Genomic DNA, 16,546 nt, shown 5'->3' with positions numbered 1-16,546 from the left:
ATCTACTTTGATTAGACAGTGTAGAGAGACAAGAACATCAACTCAACTCAAATTCATTTGTATAGTCCTTGATTACTACAGTCTCAAAGGGGAATTAGTAATTACAGATCCACATTCTACAAAGGAAAGCAACCATACACCCTGACCTTAGACCCTCAATCGGGCAAGGAAAAACTCCTAACAAAAACCCCTTGAGAGGAAAAGAAAAGGAACAACTCGCAGGAAGGATCACAAAAGAGGGGGACCTCGGCTGCCTTCCTCTGGTCTTAACGGCTGCAGCCCACGATTTGCACAGCCGGCCTGGTGGAGAAGATCTGCCTTCATGGAGTGCCCCTTTCAAGTTTTTTTTATTTGTATTGCCCTTAAGAAGTCACTATGTGCCGAAACATCTGTAAATATATGGTGTCGGAGCAAATTATTTTCTTGTAATATTTGATGTGCAGAACATGAGGTATGGCTGTCAGTCTGTTCCTGACAACCAGCAGTGTATGGTTGCAGACTGTCTGAGTGAGATAGATACGCCCGGAGCAGCTCACCCCAACAATGGATCAGGCTTACTGGGCATGTGGCAGCCGAGCTGGGTGTGTTGTTACAGCATGGCTGCCACAACGGAGCTTGAATCAGCAGAATTCCAAAGAGGATGAATGAATGTGTTTTCATCGGCAGCCATGCTTGTCTGGAGAAGAGCTGAGGTAACAAGGTTCGTCTCATTGCCTGTGATGGAAGACTGCTTGGCACAGCACAAACTGCTGCTGTAACAGATATGGCTTTACTGATACTAATGGAGGCCCCTTAAAGGATAATTATGTCATTTATTGACGGACGGTAGCTCAAGCAATGTCTATATATAATGTCTCATAATGTATTTTTAACATCCTTAAAACCGCAGGTTTTCAAAGTGGGGGCCGACAGCTATTATGCTTCAAATGCTTTAAATTTCAGCATTTGAAGCATGATATTTTTTTTTCTCAAGAAACCATAGAGATCTGAAGTTCCATACAAATCATGCAAGTTGTGTTCATATACTTTTTTTTTATTTCATACACAGCTAGATGAATGTATACATAGTATACAATACAAAACACAGCTCATAAAAAAGACATCCGTACATGGTGTAAAAACAAAGTAAAGGGTAACAACTGTACAAGTCCATCTTTTAGATGGTATAATGAGACCCTCTGAGCCACGATGGACCAGAAATCAAGTGAGTGGAACCAAGTTGCAGAACATAATACTGTACTGTATGTACCATCATATTATCTTTATTTACAGTTCACCATGGAGTTATCTGTCTCGAAAATAAGCCTTTTGCCTGTGTTTTATATGAATCCTCAGAGTTAATCTATCCATTTGTAACAGTTGGATTTTTACTAAAGTAATGCAGGCCTTTCACCACACTTCCCTCTAAGAGAGGCCATGGTGTGAGAAACCACAACACAAAATTAAATGTTGCAAATATTCGCGGTCTAACATGAGTTACGGGTTTGGCATAAATTGACAATGAAACAAATGGGACCGAAATGAATTAAGTATCATCACTGGAAATAGAATTTTAAGCACGTAAGCAAGCATGCAGAGGCCGTGCAGAACCCTGCAGATTATGTACTGTGCGGTATGGTCCACAAGCAGCAGCCACTGGACGCCAACTAGCACTTTGCTCACAGTGACTTATTGTGGAACATAGAGCAGCACACGTGCACAATACAGTATACTGTGGAACATCATAAACCACCAAACCCTATATACTTAGTTGACCGGGGTCCCCCAAGGTTCTATAAAAGGTCTGCTCCTTTTTTCCCTCAACAACACCAAATCTCTTTGCTGAAAATAGCAGATCTGCGTGAAGTGTCGCATCACGTCAAGCTGGTCGATCTGCTATATTCACAGAATGTTTGTCCCAGAATAGGGACACTAGGATACAGGTGGTTTTAAGGCAGTTAACAGGCATAACTGTCCACCAAAACATACACCAAAAATATATACTTAAAGTTTCATATCATTGAAAAAAGCCCAAATTATGTATTTGCAAACATATTTTTGGAATTAAAAAATAATAATTTACAGATATATTTTGGCCAATCAAGATCCATTTCTCCCATTTGCAGGAGTGTCCAGAATATGTTTTTCATTTTTCAAAATGTATATGCCTGTATGGATAATATGAGCTAGCCATGCACCTGTCAGGTTAACTAGCAAGTTATCTTTTACAACACAAAGGCTTTCTCTTTGGCAACATAGGAGAAAACAGCTGAGCTTTGACACAAGTGGACGTAACGATTTACAGACTGACTGACAACTTTACATCATATGCAGCATTTGCTGCTTACTGCATACAATATGGCACGAGCTTGGCTCTAGTGGTCATTTAAATGCATATTGTTTTGGTCAAAAGCAAGTACCCAGAGATTCTTTGATACAATTGATCATTGGTTTGACAATGATGGCAGATGTTTTCAAGTGTGTAGGATATTTTGCTGACTGTTCTTCATGTGGAACTAAAAAGCCTGTTACTATTCACTGTGAAAGACTAAAGGAAGTATTTTAATCTTTTTAAAGACATTGTGACAATTGTGACACTTTGAACAAGTGTTATTTGAATTGGCATTAATTTGATTTGGCATTCAAATGAATTCAAGAAAAAAACTGAAAAAAAGATTGAATGAAATAAAACTAGTGCATGGACCAATCAGGTCTTTCATTTTGCAGATACTGTACCGTGCTTCACATTTTGAGTTGTTCCTTGCTGGCTTGATGTTCAATACCTTATCTAGTTATATCTAATCATTTATCACTCTCTCTTTACTGGAAGCTCAGAACGGCTCAATAAAGGAAATACTGTTTGCATTCAATATCAATCTTGCATGTGTGTGTGTGTGTGTGTGTGCGTGTGCGTGTGCGTGTGTGTGTGTGTGTGTGTGTGTGTGTGTGTGTGTGTGTGTGTGTGTGTGTGTGTGTGTGCGTGCGTGCGTGCGTGTGTGCGTGTGTGCGCGTGTGCGTGTGTTTGTGACTCTGCCTAAATTTCACACAATATTTCTTCTCTCTCTTGCCTATATTCCCTTAGACACTGTCCAATGTGTGTACTGCTAGGAATGTATTTCAATGCCCACTGTAAATGTAATCCAGCTAAACACAATCTCAACACCATCTAGATAATATCAGATGTGTGTTAACCCCAAGGTAGAAAGACTGCTGCTGTGATTATGTAGGCACCACGTCATGTATCCCACTGGAGGTAGACTAATCATGAGTCAAACCTGACAATTTACTGTACAAGAAAACCCTTTCCCTTCCTTTGTCTTGTGTAAACATAATGTTCTGCCTCTTCAAACCAGTGCCAGGCACTGCTGGGGTCCATCTCCACTGGTTTGTCTCCACAGGCCATTGAGAGTTCTGCAGAGACGAGTTGGACTGCTGAGCATTTAGTCCTCAGCATTGTCACAGAACACAACAACGACACTATTAATGTGATGATTTGGACATTTTTTTCCAAATCTCCATCACTTTGACTGAAGTACATGTACTGTAAATCACAAGTTGTCCACTTAGCAATGGCTCTAACACGGCCTCAGGCTGCAGAGGTCCAGTTCCTGAGGTTTCCTCTGTCCAGAGCAGTGCTCTCTGGGTAGATTGAGGCTGTTCTGGGTAACACAGCGCACAGGTCGTCGTTTGAACCCCCTCCCACAGGTCTTTGAGCAATGAGACCAGGGTCCTATGTCCCACATCGGACAGGGGTCCCCACATACCCTTATTGCCGCAGGTCTGGAGGTGCTTTCGCAGTCCGCTGCCGGGCGACCTTCTGCGCTCTGGCACTGCACCAGCCTCTTCTGCAGCCCGTTCCCGCACGTCACCGTGCACTTGTCCCACCCCCCGCTCACCCACTGGCTGGAGGCCCTCTTGTCCACCGCCTGGTCCTTCAGTACCACCTTCTTGCTGTCCGCCAGGACGCTGTTCTGAGCCACATGGCTCCTCTCCTCCTTCCGCTGCATCTTCTCCTCCTTACTCTCCTTGAAGACGTAGAAGGAGTAACGCACTCTGGGAGGGGTCATCTTCCCGACGGACAGCACCTCCACGGTGAGAGGCTCCTGGAGAGGCCTGATGGCCTGGAGTGTCTCTGTGGCGGTGGTGGTGCCGCTGTAGCGCAGCAGGCTGCCCTTCACCAGCAGGTCCCTCTCCACCGCAGACACCACGTAGTTGCCGTTCAGAAGGTACTTGCCGTGCCGGTTCTTCACGGCCAGGTAGTTCTCGTCGCTCACCAGCCCCCGGTAGCCGCGCTGTCGGACGTCGATGTTGGAGGCTCCCATGGGCAGCATCACCACAAAGTTGTAGCCGTGTCTAAAGGGCAGAGGTGAAATGTGAATGACGTGGATGTGCTTATAGTTGTAGTAAGGGTTTTTAATACCTTTTGTGAGCATAAGTGCTGCCTAACCAACAAATTAGAGATTAGTTTTCCTAAACAATCTTTGTTGTGATCCCGTCTCATACCCAGAGCTTCAGCAGCAGGATGAGAAACTCAGGTCATTTTGTGCTTTGAGGGGTGAGTTGATAAAGCTAAATTGGCCAACAAGAGTCATAAATGCAACAGGCTGGAGGGAGGTGAACTAGTGACTGATATTTACCAGTTTTGTATTTATTCAATTGTTGTTAAAGGAACATACTAATGCTCACTATAGGGTGTTACCATTTCTGTCCACTTGCACTGTGTCTCAGAGGTAGGCTATGGAACAAGACTCTTGTGTGTGATACACAACTTTCTAAAACGGTTAGTCCAAATCCTTGATTCTAATTGATTAGTTTCTGTTTAGTAGACATACTAAAAGAGACTATAATCTACACCTTAGATCAGTTTATATCAATCACAGGTGTGTGATTTGTTTCTACAGTGATCCAGCGTACAGTATATGTAGCTGGATGAGGGAAAGGGAGCTCTTGTTTTCCTTATAAGCCCCGGCCGTGCAAGGCTTGTAAGGAAAACAAGCGCTCCCCATCCCTCGCAAACCATCTGTGCTGGATTCTCGGCTGCAAGGCTAAGTAGCTAGGCTAGCAGTTTACGTGGGAAGTTCACAGACGTAGTAGCAAAATCTGGCTTTAACAAGTTATGAATTTCTATTGAAAATCTTTACAATGTTACAATGAGGTTAGGTTAAACAAAGTTTTGTGTGTGTTTGTTTGGGAAAAGTTGATGTCTAACACGGACTGGCTGAGTAAACAGGCACTATTGTCTCTCAGGAAGTGTCTCTTCCTGGTAGCCGGGAACTACTTTCTGGTAGAAGTTGTTCTGTGAATTATTAAAGAACTGTTTTAATTGGAACGTGTCTATGATTTTCATGTTGCCATATTTGTAACAGTTTTAGACACGCGAGGTGGCTAGCGCCTCGTGTCTACCTACGCCTCTCAGCCATTATAAAATAATCGAACTATAAACTGCGACCTCTAGTGGCTTATTGCTTTAACTTACATGGGTTTGGTGAACATTCCTGAGATTTTCTTGCAGCCCTGGTTGTCCCCTCCACACACACCACACTTGTCAAACTTCTTGTTTGAGTTGAGCTTGCCGTCACAGCCGGCCTTGATGCATCGCCCCTGAACGCACACAGCTGAAGTGTCTGGAGAGCAGGGTGTTCCATCCACCACCTGGAGACGATTGATTGATTGATTGATTGATTGATTGATTGATTGATTGATTGATAGATGCATGTTTTTATTGACCAAAAAGCTAATACATGACCATGTATTTGTACATATCTGTCCAAAAAAAATTAACAAGAAGTTTGAGCGTGTATTTTCATTGTGGTCTTTTGAGTGCAAATGTGTGCATAAACTGAGTGCTGTGTGTGGTGTGTTTTTGATAGCATGTATCAAGTGGTACATGTGCCTTATCAAGTGTGTGTGTGTGTGTGTGTGTGTGTGTGTGTGTGTGTGTGTGTGTGTGTGTGTGTGTGTGTGTGTGTGTGTGTGTGTGTGTGTGTGTGTGTGTGTGTGTGTGTGTGTGTGTGTGTGTGTGTGTGTGTGTGTGTGTGCGTGCGTGCGTGTGTGTGTGTTTTATGGTATTGCATGCATTTTGCTTGAGAGAGCGCTACCAGCTGCGAACACTTCTGTATCTATTCTAGTTGGATGGTCTGGCTAATACTGAGGTAACAAGCTTGTTTCATTGGCGGTTGCATAAATACTCGCTGACAATACACAGCTGTAAAGTGACACAGTCCTGAATGTTCCCTTTGGTCTTCACACCACTCATACAGACAGTGTTGCCATGTCCGCTTATTAGAAGCGACTTTGAGCTTGTTTTTCTGTAAAGTCGCTTGTAAATATTGGTAGTTGCGGGTTGCGTTTTTTTGGGCTTGTTTCTAAAGTGTAGTTGCTTATTTGGGCTTGTTTCCTGATGTTGTTTAAACCAGTGTTTATCAAAAATGTCACCCCAAATGTATATGTATTTGCTCATGGACCCCCATCTAAAAGTATTTTGTGACCCCTGTACCAGATTGGTGTTGTTAAAATGTAAAAAGAATATTCAAAATGTTTCACTTTTTTTCCAATATTTTTTGTTGAAAATAGCAGATCTACAAGCTCACAACGCGTCGCATTGTGAGCTTGTAGATCGGCTATTTTCAAATATCTGATGCTCATGTAGCCTATAGTCACTTCTTTTAGGCTTGTTTTCATAGACCTAGATGCTTATTTCTCTCGCAAAATGTGGCAACACTGACCACTCATACTGTGCCTCTCCCTGCTTAAATGTTGGTTCAATGAGCAGCTTTGCTCTGTCTCTCTCCACCATGTATGGATAAAGGCCAAAAACATTGTGTTTTTGGGGGGGGAGAAAGACTATTAAACATGTTGTTCATGGGGAGTTAAACACGTCCGGTTTGTTTTGGTTTTGTTACTTGTTCACCCGACGCCACTTTAAACCTTCCACTTACATTGCTAGTCTATCCATCAAACTTTGACCGCTGCCATCTCTCCAGGGATTATGCAAATAATAATTGTCTGATCACGTGCTTGCCGAATTTACAAATCCACACACACACGCACGCACACGCACACACACGCACACACACACACACACACACACACACACACACACACACACACACACACACACACACACCACACACACAGACGCAAATGTAGTTAAGATCTAGCAATATTAACCATGTTTATATTCTCCAGAGGAATCACTTTTGAATGACTCTTGATTATTTGTATTAAACAATTTGATGGCTTCATATATAATTCATGACTTTATTATACACTTTATATAATTCTTTCTTAGATTTGATCAATTAACATAATCAACAACAATATAATGCGGTGATATTTAATTTCTTTTATAATTTCCTATGCGTCATGGATCTGACAGTAACACAACATACATTATGAACGTTACATACTTTTGGAGCCAGGACGTAGAAGTATCCCGTCCCATTGGCACGGCAGATGAGCTTGCATTTGTCCTTGGGTGAGATTCCGGAGTACTTTGGTACCCAGACCACGGTGGTGCTGAGTCTGTTGGTGTTGAGGTTGAATCCGTTGAATGCCTCGCACTGCTCCTCACGGAAACTCTTACCTGAGAACAATAAGCAAGCTAGGTCAGCAGCAGCTATACCACTCACACATACCGTCCCTCCTGAGTGTTAAATTGACACAAGATTTTGTATTGTAGCTACTTAACCCAAAGGGACACATAGAGGGGTTAACCCCCAATTTAAAATGCTGCCAGGTTAAACGTACAAAAGAAAACAAACAAGCAGATAAAGGAGAAGAAAACAGATCAAAGCATTTACTATTCAAATTAAATGTGTCTATACGGTTTTACGTTATCTAGTTCTGTCACAGCATCTGTTTTACTAGTAAAGCTAAGTTGTAACCTTAAGATTAACACCCATTCAATAAGCTCGTACTTATAAATCATATGACCTACTCAAACCTTTAATGGATGTTTTCAGTTCTATCTATATCTATATCCATATATATCTACATGTATACAGTGCACAGACTGTCAAATGACCAATCCGCCACTTTTGCTTGTAGAACAAAAGTCCTCAAAAACAGTTGTAGTTGGAAGTCAAGTGTTTGTGAGCTTCGGAATTGTGAGCTGACCTGTTTCAGGACAGGGGTTGAGGTTGCAGGAACGATACTTGATGCGCAGTCCGTAACAGTACTTTCCACCATGTTCAGGGACGGGCTTGTCACACTGCCTCTTGGCCAACTGAACACCTCCCCCACATGTCCTGGAACAGTCACCAAACGCACCCCACTTCCCCCATCGGCCATCCACCTGGAAAAAAAAGAAGAAGAGAAACGTAGGTATAGTACTTGCACAATAATGGCTTACAGCTCTGTTGTTAAAATGTGCAAACTATCACGATTATAAAGTCTAATTTCATAAAGTCGTGTCTCCTTTTGTAACATTTCAACTTTCTCTGTTCACCTTGGCTTCACTCTAGTCTTTATCAAGTTATCATCATAGTATGTGTCCTGGTATCAGTAACCATGACAACATGGTCTGCCCAAGGGGGAAAGCTGACAACTCAGAACTCAGACTAAATGGATCCATTGCCGTTGTGATGCTCTGTTAATTCAGATTAATCTGAACAGCACTACAACCATGTTGCCTCAATGCCAGTCGTACCACTCATAGCAAGCCTACCTTGGTGTGCATGGTGTTGTTCTTGTCAGTGCAGTCTCCTCTGAAACAGAGCTTGCCGTTGCCACAACTGGTGCCATCCGCCCAAGGAAAGTGCCGGGTTTGGCACACCAGCTGCCCGCGGTTCTTTCCTGTGCACCACAGCTTGGAGCAGGGGTGCATGTAGGGGCAGGGCTTGGAGCCTGTGCCGAAGGCCAGCTCACACTGACGGTGCAGGCTGTAGCTTGAGCCAGGCAGGGTGTCTGGGAGGGACATCTGTTTCTGAGGCTGGTCCAACAGACAGTCCCCTAGGAGGAAAGCCAACAACACTGATATCACACTGGATGCAGGGAATGCTGTGAGAATGAGTTTTTTTTTAAATGTCCTTTTCAGGCTTTTTAAGGTTCATTACTTATATGCATAAAACATTTTAGAAATGCTTTATGGGACACTTGAGCTGAAAAGGGCAACGCTAATGTCTTGAGACATGTTTGAAAAAGTATATCAAAAATATTTATCCTGTCTCGTTTGATCTCATCTCATCTCATCTCATCTCATCTCAGTTTATCTCATCTCATCATCTGATCTCACCTCATCTCATACCATCTCATATTATCCCATGTCAATACAATCCCATCATATCCCATCCCATTCTACCCATCATCTTACTAACCATGGCCTCTGTCCAGGAACTCTGTGATAATGGCTGCACTGCACACAGACCACGGTCTGTTTCTGTCGATCTGAATGAGGGTGGGAGACATCATATGGTTGTCCCGTAGCTTTCCAAACACCTCCTCACACGCCTTCACGTTGTCATGGGGCATATTGAAGACGTGACCTGAAGGATGAAGAAACATTTAGTCCTGTGCTACTGTACACGTTCAGAATTGAATTCCATATAATGGTTAGGTATTATAGGTGCCCTAAATACGAAACGTTATGACAAACTAACAGGAAAACATCTCACGGAATCCAGACACAATCAGGAATCAGGGGGAGAAAAGGGTTTTGTTGTACTTTTTGACTCTTGGATTATAAATCAGTTGGAATCAGTTCTCAGATGGATTCAGTTTTCAGGTGGATTTAATTTACAAATAGATTCAGTTGTCGGATGAATGGTTTTATTTCTCATCATAAGCCTCTCATTTGACATTCTCTATTTCTCCTGATGGTACGTGGATTCTGTTGATTGTCCTTTAAGGAGACAGGGCAAGGACAGAGAATCTCATCAGACACTCGCACTAAAATGATGGATCATTCAAGCCAGAGACGGATCGGTTACAGCATGAAAGGTCTGTCTGTATGGGTTTATATTTCAACTACAAAGCAATTACTCAGTTGAGTGGCAATCACAACACAATCACCAAGGTAACGAGAGCAGATTTATGAGAAAGTTAATACAGAGTGAAACCTCTTGACTGCACATCATTACCTTCTCAATACAAAAGCACAACATGCAGTCAACTAAGCTTCCTCCTAGTGATTTGAGGCTGACGTCAGGGTAGGGAAGAATGTGGTTATGCATGGGAATATAAAACATGGCATACTTCCATGTACTAAAAACATGTCTACCAGGGGAATTGTGTTCCCAAGGAAGCCATTCCATTCCTTACATGTACAGTATATATAGTTGGCGTACCACTCAAAAGTAACAAAGGGGGAAAAAACATAAAGGATGACTTTACAAACCAATTTTGAATGGTGAGACAGGATCATTTCGAAGGGAAATTGTATAATTACTTCATGTAAGTGGGCACTAGTAAGCCGATGCCTCTCATAGGGCCTGAACACATCTGGTAACACTCCTACATATGTTCTCAGCCAGGCATTACACCCCCCTCCCTTCTCTCTCTTCAGTCTGTCCAACCGGCGATGAGTGAAATCATTTGATAGCAACTGTCACTTGTTGCATCATTAATAACTCCAGTCTTAACCAAAGATACCTCAGCCTGTGCTGAAGTTGCTGAACAGTAATGCAGTTTAATGGCAAACATTTAATTTCTAGGAAACAGGAGAAAGGGGGGTTTTAGCAGTGCTCGACTGCAAACTCCTTCCCACCAGCCACATCTGACAGCTGACACCTAATTTGTACTTAGTTGTGTGCAGGTGTCTCGCCCCGAAAATAGCAGATCTACAAGCTTGCACTGTGACGCATTATAAACTTGTAGATCTTCTATGCACTGACACAATGCACAAGTATAACTCAGGCTTGAAAGTTGGTAATCTAATCAATATAACCTTATCACATGCATGAGTGTCATAGAGCCTGGGGGCCATGGTTTGCACATCGACATAGTTTATATTATGTGTGTGTCCTTTTGTCACACACAGTCACAGCATTCTTGGCATTTCAGTCTGAGATTAGGTACAGTACTTGAGCGGTGCCAGGCACACTGACACAGCTGCTGGCTCCAGATCAGTACAAAGAATGCATTAGCATGAACGAATACCGTCCACCTGTGGCGATTCCGTGCTAAACCACTATCGGCCAACCATACCCATTTCTTAAAATGTGACGCCTCACCTAGTTCGTGTGCGGTGGTGAAAGCCGAAGGCAAGCCGTCGTCCTCGATGACGGAGCAGCTTCTCTTAGGGTCACACATGGTTCCTACGTCTGCCATTCCCAAGGTGTCGCAGGTGGTAGCGCCACAGAGATCCTGGTGACAAACACACATGAGTGCTGATTGGGGAAAGTCCTGTTACAAAATGACTGCTTTGAAAAAATGGCTAATGGTGAAAATCAATTTGCTAATTTACAGGGAAAAAATGTCACTCATGATGCATGATATCCTTTTCTTGCCAAGTTGTAGCATGTGCTTAGCCAAGTTATGTGTGCCTGAGAGACCTAGCTAATGGCTGCAGAATGAATGGACCATAAACTGCACTAACAAAGCCCACTAGACTCTTGGTTGACTTATATGCTCTCCTTGCCTTTGCTCAAAATGCACTGAAGAGCCTGCCCATAGAAAATACTTTTCACATGTATGTTTAAACTTATAGTACCTGGGAATCTACCTTGAACCTTGGAAATGTATTTTCATTTTTAATACATTTTATCCACTTCAAATATGTTCTCCCATAGAGGAGAGTCCACAGTATATTTTTACATCTGGGTGCTTATCGTTCATCCTCCACCCATACAGAGAGGACTAGATGAAGGAATTTTGATATTTATAGTCTTGAGTATTGTTAACACACAGTTCAAAAGACTCAATACTGAAGGCGCCCCAGGTAAATTCACAGACTTATTTTTAAATACAATACAATTACAGAGAGACATTACACTGCTTTGTCAAGTATACATGGACTAAATCCTTTTGATTAAGCACCTGGAAAGTTGATGTGCGTGTGTTAACTTTGACTACAAACATCCAACACCTGCAAGACCCAAACCCCAGGGTGGATGTTAAAGTACAGTCCAAGTGATCCGTGCTGCTCTGACTTTCCACTGCAATCTTTCTTCTTCAAGCTGACGGCCCTGATGAGTTCTCAACAAACACTGCCTCCATATCTTTGTCGGCTGTGCCTCCCTCCTCATTTAATTGACCAGCAGTGTTGGCTGCTGTTGAACCTGTCTGGACCAATGTTTTCCCCTAATAAATGTGCTTGCCAGTTATTATATCACAGCACATTGTCCGCTTATTAAAATCTGCAGATAAAGTTCTGACCTGCAGTTTCCCTCAGGAACAAATTAATATTTACAAGAATTGCTGCCTGGCTAACAGGATATCTAGCTGAATATGTTATTCAGCTTGCTACAATAAAAACAGGGAATTTAAGATATGATGCATTCTAACCCTTATTTGAACACTTTTTATCTATTTGAGAGGTGAGCAAAGGACTGACAGCAAACCTGTTGACCTTAATTCACAAAGAGCCTCCAGTAAGACAGAAATAAAGCCCTGACAGCGATGTGTTCCACAACACAGACTCTTTATAACCTATTACAAGAGATTTTCCAGTGGAACAGCATGTGTTGCACCCTACAAGGACAACAGCCCATGCCTTGTATTTTCCAACAGATCCTCATCCTCCTTGCTATAAATAAATATGAACGTCTGTCCAGGGAAACCTGGCTTGCTTGACCTTGAACTATGTAGACAACAGTATTTGCATGTTGCTATACTATGCACGGATGAACGTGCATTGAATGAACCGTGCATTAAATGGTTCGTCTAAGCCAAATTGAACCTAACGGGAAGCAGGCATAAGAGTTCCAACAATCTGAGACAGTTTGTCTAAAACTACTGTGGGTAGATAGATATGGATATAGGGCAGCCTGTACAAGCTACTTGGTAGACAGTACTCTGTGAGAGGCAGCCTGGAGAGGCTAGCAGCACGGAGGCAGTATTATAACAGGGGTACTCTGAACTCAGCTATGATGAGAACCTGCACTCATCTACTTGGTGGCTTAACTGTACTGATATGATAAACTGGCATGGCTTGGCAACAGAAGGGTGGGCCAGTGGTTTGACAAATAGTTCCATAACTGGTCAAAACTCCATGCCACAACCACAATTACAGGGTCCAGTTTTACAACCTCAGAGTAAATCTAACACTGACGATTTTTGCTATGTAGGCTCACTAACTGGGTCTATTGTGATTAATCTATTGAGGTAGGTGTTATAGCTGAGACTGCTGGGGTAACAGGCTGAACAAGTGGTTTAAGGGAGACTTGTTCATACTGTACATAATGAGGAGGCCAAGCTGATCTAAGACCAGAGCATAAAATGACCACACCACTCCAATGTTAGATGTATAGGCTAATCTATCCCTACTCTATTTTGTTTATAGTGCCCTAATTTATTCCCTTGTCATTAGTCAGTGGTGGTGATGTCTTTAATGGAAATAGCATGGCTTTTCCAGTGACTCACTGACACGGTCCCAACACAGCGCCAACCCACCCACTGAATAGAGGAGTCTGACAGTATGCAGATGTTATGTGCAGATGTTATTCTGCAGATGTTAGTTAGTTGCACTGTTGCAAACACACATCAGGTAAACATGCTGAAGCCTGTGCATATCCTTAGGTGAGACATGTGCTTCGTTCTGTTGACTTTGTAACCTATTCATTTCATATTGGTTCATTAATTGCCTCCACTTCTCCTGATCTTACCTGTTTAGTGAACAGTATGGCCGTGTCCCAGTACTCAGGGTGCTTGTCATTGTGTTTATTCAACTTCTTCTGCCATGAGCAGAAATTGCGCAGAGACAGGGCTGCGTTACTGGAGACCTTAGGACCCTTGTCGGCGTCATTTATCACCATAAAGCCCACCACCACTATGTTTATTGAGTTGAGGATGCTGGGGTGCTTGTAAAGCCTCGCGGCCACGGACATAAGGGTCAGAAGGTAATGCTTTAAGTCATCTCCGTGGAATTTCACCATGGAATCGTCCGCCACCACGAGCACCTCCACGAACCTGGGGATAGAGGCGAACCTCTTTGATCTCCCCAGCGTATTTAAGACGGTCTCCGTGAGGCTGTCCCTCTCCATCGTGTACTCTCGCATGTATTTGTATTTCTCCAAGGAGGTGATGTTGATGTCGGGACTGTGCGCCGCGACTCCACACCTGCTGGTGTGATTCCCACTGGAGTCGTGCGCGCGTCCACGGCGACGGATGACATGTCGCTCAAAATCTGTCCCAAAACCATCGGTCGACGTGGTGTCCCCTTTCTTCCCAACCCCGTGGATGAAGTATTCCATGCCCCGGTAGGAGAACGCCCCGTGGAGACCCTTGCAGATGCTGAGCGCGGCGAAGGAATCCGGGTCCGCGTTGACATCACCGGAGTAGAAGCAGCGCCTCAGCATCGACTCACCATCAGCATATAGTTCTGCAGCCACAGAGTCTGTGGCTGCAGAACTATACGCTGCTGATGAGTCGCTCTCAGGAGGCGCGACACTTGCACCGAGGAAATTAGAATCCGGATTGAGGTTGAGGTAAAATTCCTGTCTGAAAGCGTTGACTCTAAAAACAATCCGTTTTTCGTTTATCCTCCTCTCCGCTGATGGCCAGGATGAGAGGTGGTTTTCTAACTGTTGGGGATCCAGTCGAACAGGTGTACAGAAATCCACCTCCATGCAATAGTTCAGATTCACACGAATAAGAAGCACGTCCACAAAAATGACCAAAGCTCTAATAAATACAGCCATCTTTTGCTCCGAGTTAAACGAAAAGCCCAGTCAATGTCATCATCTGCCGTGTGTCCACAGCAGCACATGCAGCCAGACAGCTGTGCTCACTGGTGCGGACCGCAGCAAGTCACTGGTGAGACCCTCAAAGGACTGGGGAACTATTGCGCTCCTGGTCCGTTACCCATCTTGTTGCTCCACTCTCTGACCACCAACTTCAATTCAAGACTTGAGCTTTAAAGTCAAGTATAAACATCGATGAACATTGTCATCGGGAATCGGAGGAGGTGCTATAGAGAGGAGGAGGAGGTCATGCCTCCCGGACCGGTTCGTGCTGCAAACCGCAACCACTTGTAGCTCTCCAAATATTATTGTTGCTGCACAGCATGTGTGGCACGAGCTGGAACGCGCGTCCCCTCCCACCTCGCACTGGGAGGCTGATAGATATACATGTTGATGAATTGAATACATAGCAGGACCACAATGGAAACAAGTCCCCAGGACTTTTTTTTCCGTAAATATTTTTCAGCTCAAATATCTGACTGTATCAGTCAATCAATCAATCAATCAATCAATCAGTCAATCAGTCAGTCAATCAGTCAATAATCAACAGCCTCTATCCTCCCCAGTCCCCAGGCAGAGAAAAAGACAAAACTGCTCGCCGATTAGCCTACCATAAAGTTACCAGGTTAGAACCCATGCAAATAGCTTGCGTTAATTGCACTTCTGTCAGAACGCATCCTTGTTTTTATTTGGTGACGCCTGACGCGCAATGCAAACTTCTAGACCCGCCTGCGCAGTGCACTGTCTGCAGCCTCGTGACAATTAACTGATATAATGTTTGTAGGCTACAAATTAGGAAGGAAACAAGTTGAACTGTTACTGTACGATCTGAGATGCAGCAAGGGCGCCCTCTTTTTGCGTCTGTTGCAAAGTCTCCTCGTCATCATCTGTGCCGTGTGTCGGTCAACCGGGACCATACTGGTCCAGAGCTCGCTAACGCTCTGCCAGGCGCGCTGCTATTCTCATAGACCCCAAATTCCACTACCGTGCGAGGTCTCCAACTTTAGGAGTCAAAATAAACAAAACTATTTCGCTATTCACCAAAACCAAGGCAGTTTTGTGTTGCTGAAAGTCTATTCTCCAGGGTGGGAAGGCTCTCATCACCCCACCTTCTCTGTATAAAACACTTTTTGGGCAGAAAATAGAATATGTCCGCCAGACGGAAATGATTTGATCTAGGCCTACTCCACTGCGTCCTCTACAGATCAGCTGGTCAATATAAATGAGCATTGACCAGATCTGTAGTGGGCGCAGTGGAGTAAGTCAAATAATGGACCACAGCTAACTGTAGCCCAGCAGCACAAGACTCCAGCATCAGGGCGGTGCATTGTTATACAACGCTGCCACCTGGTGGGTAATGATAGAAATCTCTTAGGGAGTGGAAACCACATTGGAAAAAATGCTGTCTTTCATCTGTCATCAATGCACGCATTGCATACACGTTAATAAATACACACAACAATAAACATAACTTCTCAACAGTTTGTAATAATCTATTTTAGTCCATGTAACGAATAGGCTATAAATACCTAGTCTGCATTTTCAAATTGGGAATTGTATTTTATTCTATTTTATTCTGTGCAATATTATCCTATACGTTTTATGTTTATAAGAGTTAAAAAAAACAGTCTAACAAGGATATAGAGTCAGTAGTGAATTGAACGTATAGGTCGACATTTATTATTGTTACGGGTCTTTTGTAACGGGATAATAACAGCTTTAGGGGG

General features: G+C 43.4%; 1 protein-coding gene across 1 annotated transcript; it reads right to left on the bottom strand.

Annotated features, from left to right (window-relative positions):
* Nucleotides 1–1,023: 1,023 nt before the first annotated feature.
* LOC308081027 (A disintegrin and metalloproteinase with thrombospondin motifs 15-like) lies at nt 1,024–14,947 on the bottom strand. Its single transcript, XM_080457435.1, has 8 exons — nt 13,743–14,947; nt 11,151–11,283; nt 9,297–9,464; nt 8,648–8,931; nt 8,098–8,275; nt 7,389–7,564; nt 5,456–5,631; nt 1,024–4,332 (listed from the first exon to the last, which is right to left on the bottom strand). Exons 1-8 carry the CDS (start codon nt 14,775–14,777, stop codon nt 3,555–3,557), a joined length of 2,928 nt encoding a protein of 975 aa, XP_080313561.1. The 5' UTR covers nt 14,778–14,947; the 3' UTR covers nt 1,024–3,554.
* Between the last annotated feature and the right edge of the window lie 1,599 nt (nt 14,948–16,546).

Source organism: Gymnoscopelus braueri (genome assembly GCF_963280865.1).
Source record: "Gymnoscopelus braueri genome assembly, contig: SCAFFOLD_297, whole genome shotgun sequence".
NCBI lineage: Eukaryota > Metazoa > Chordata > Actinopteri > Myctophiformes > Myctophidae > Gymnoscopelus > Gymnoscopelus braueri.
Note: the sequence above shows the minus strand (reverse complement) of the source record. Positions and strands in the feature narration are given on the sequence as shown.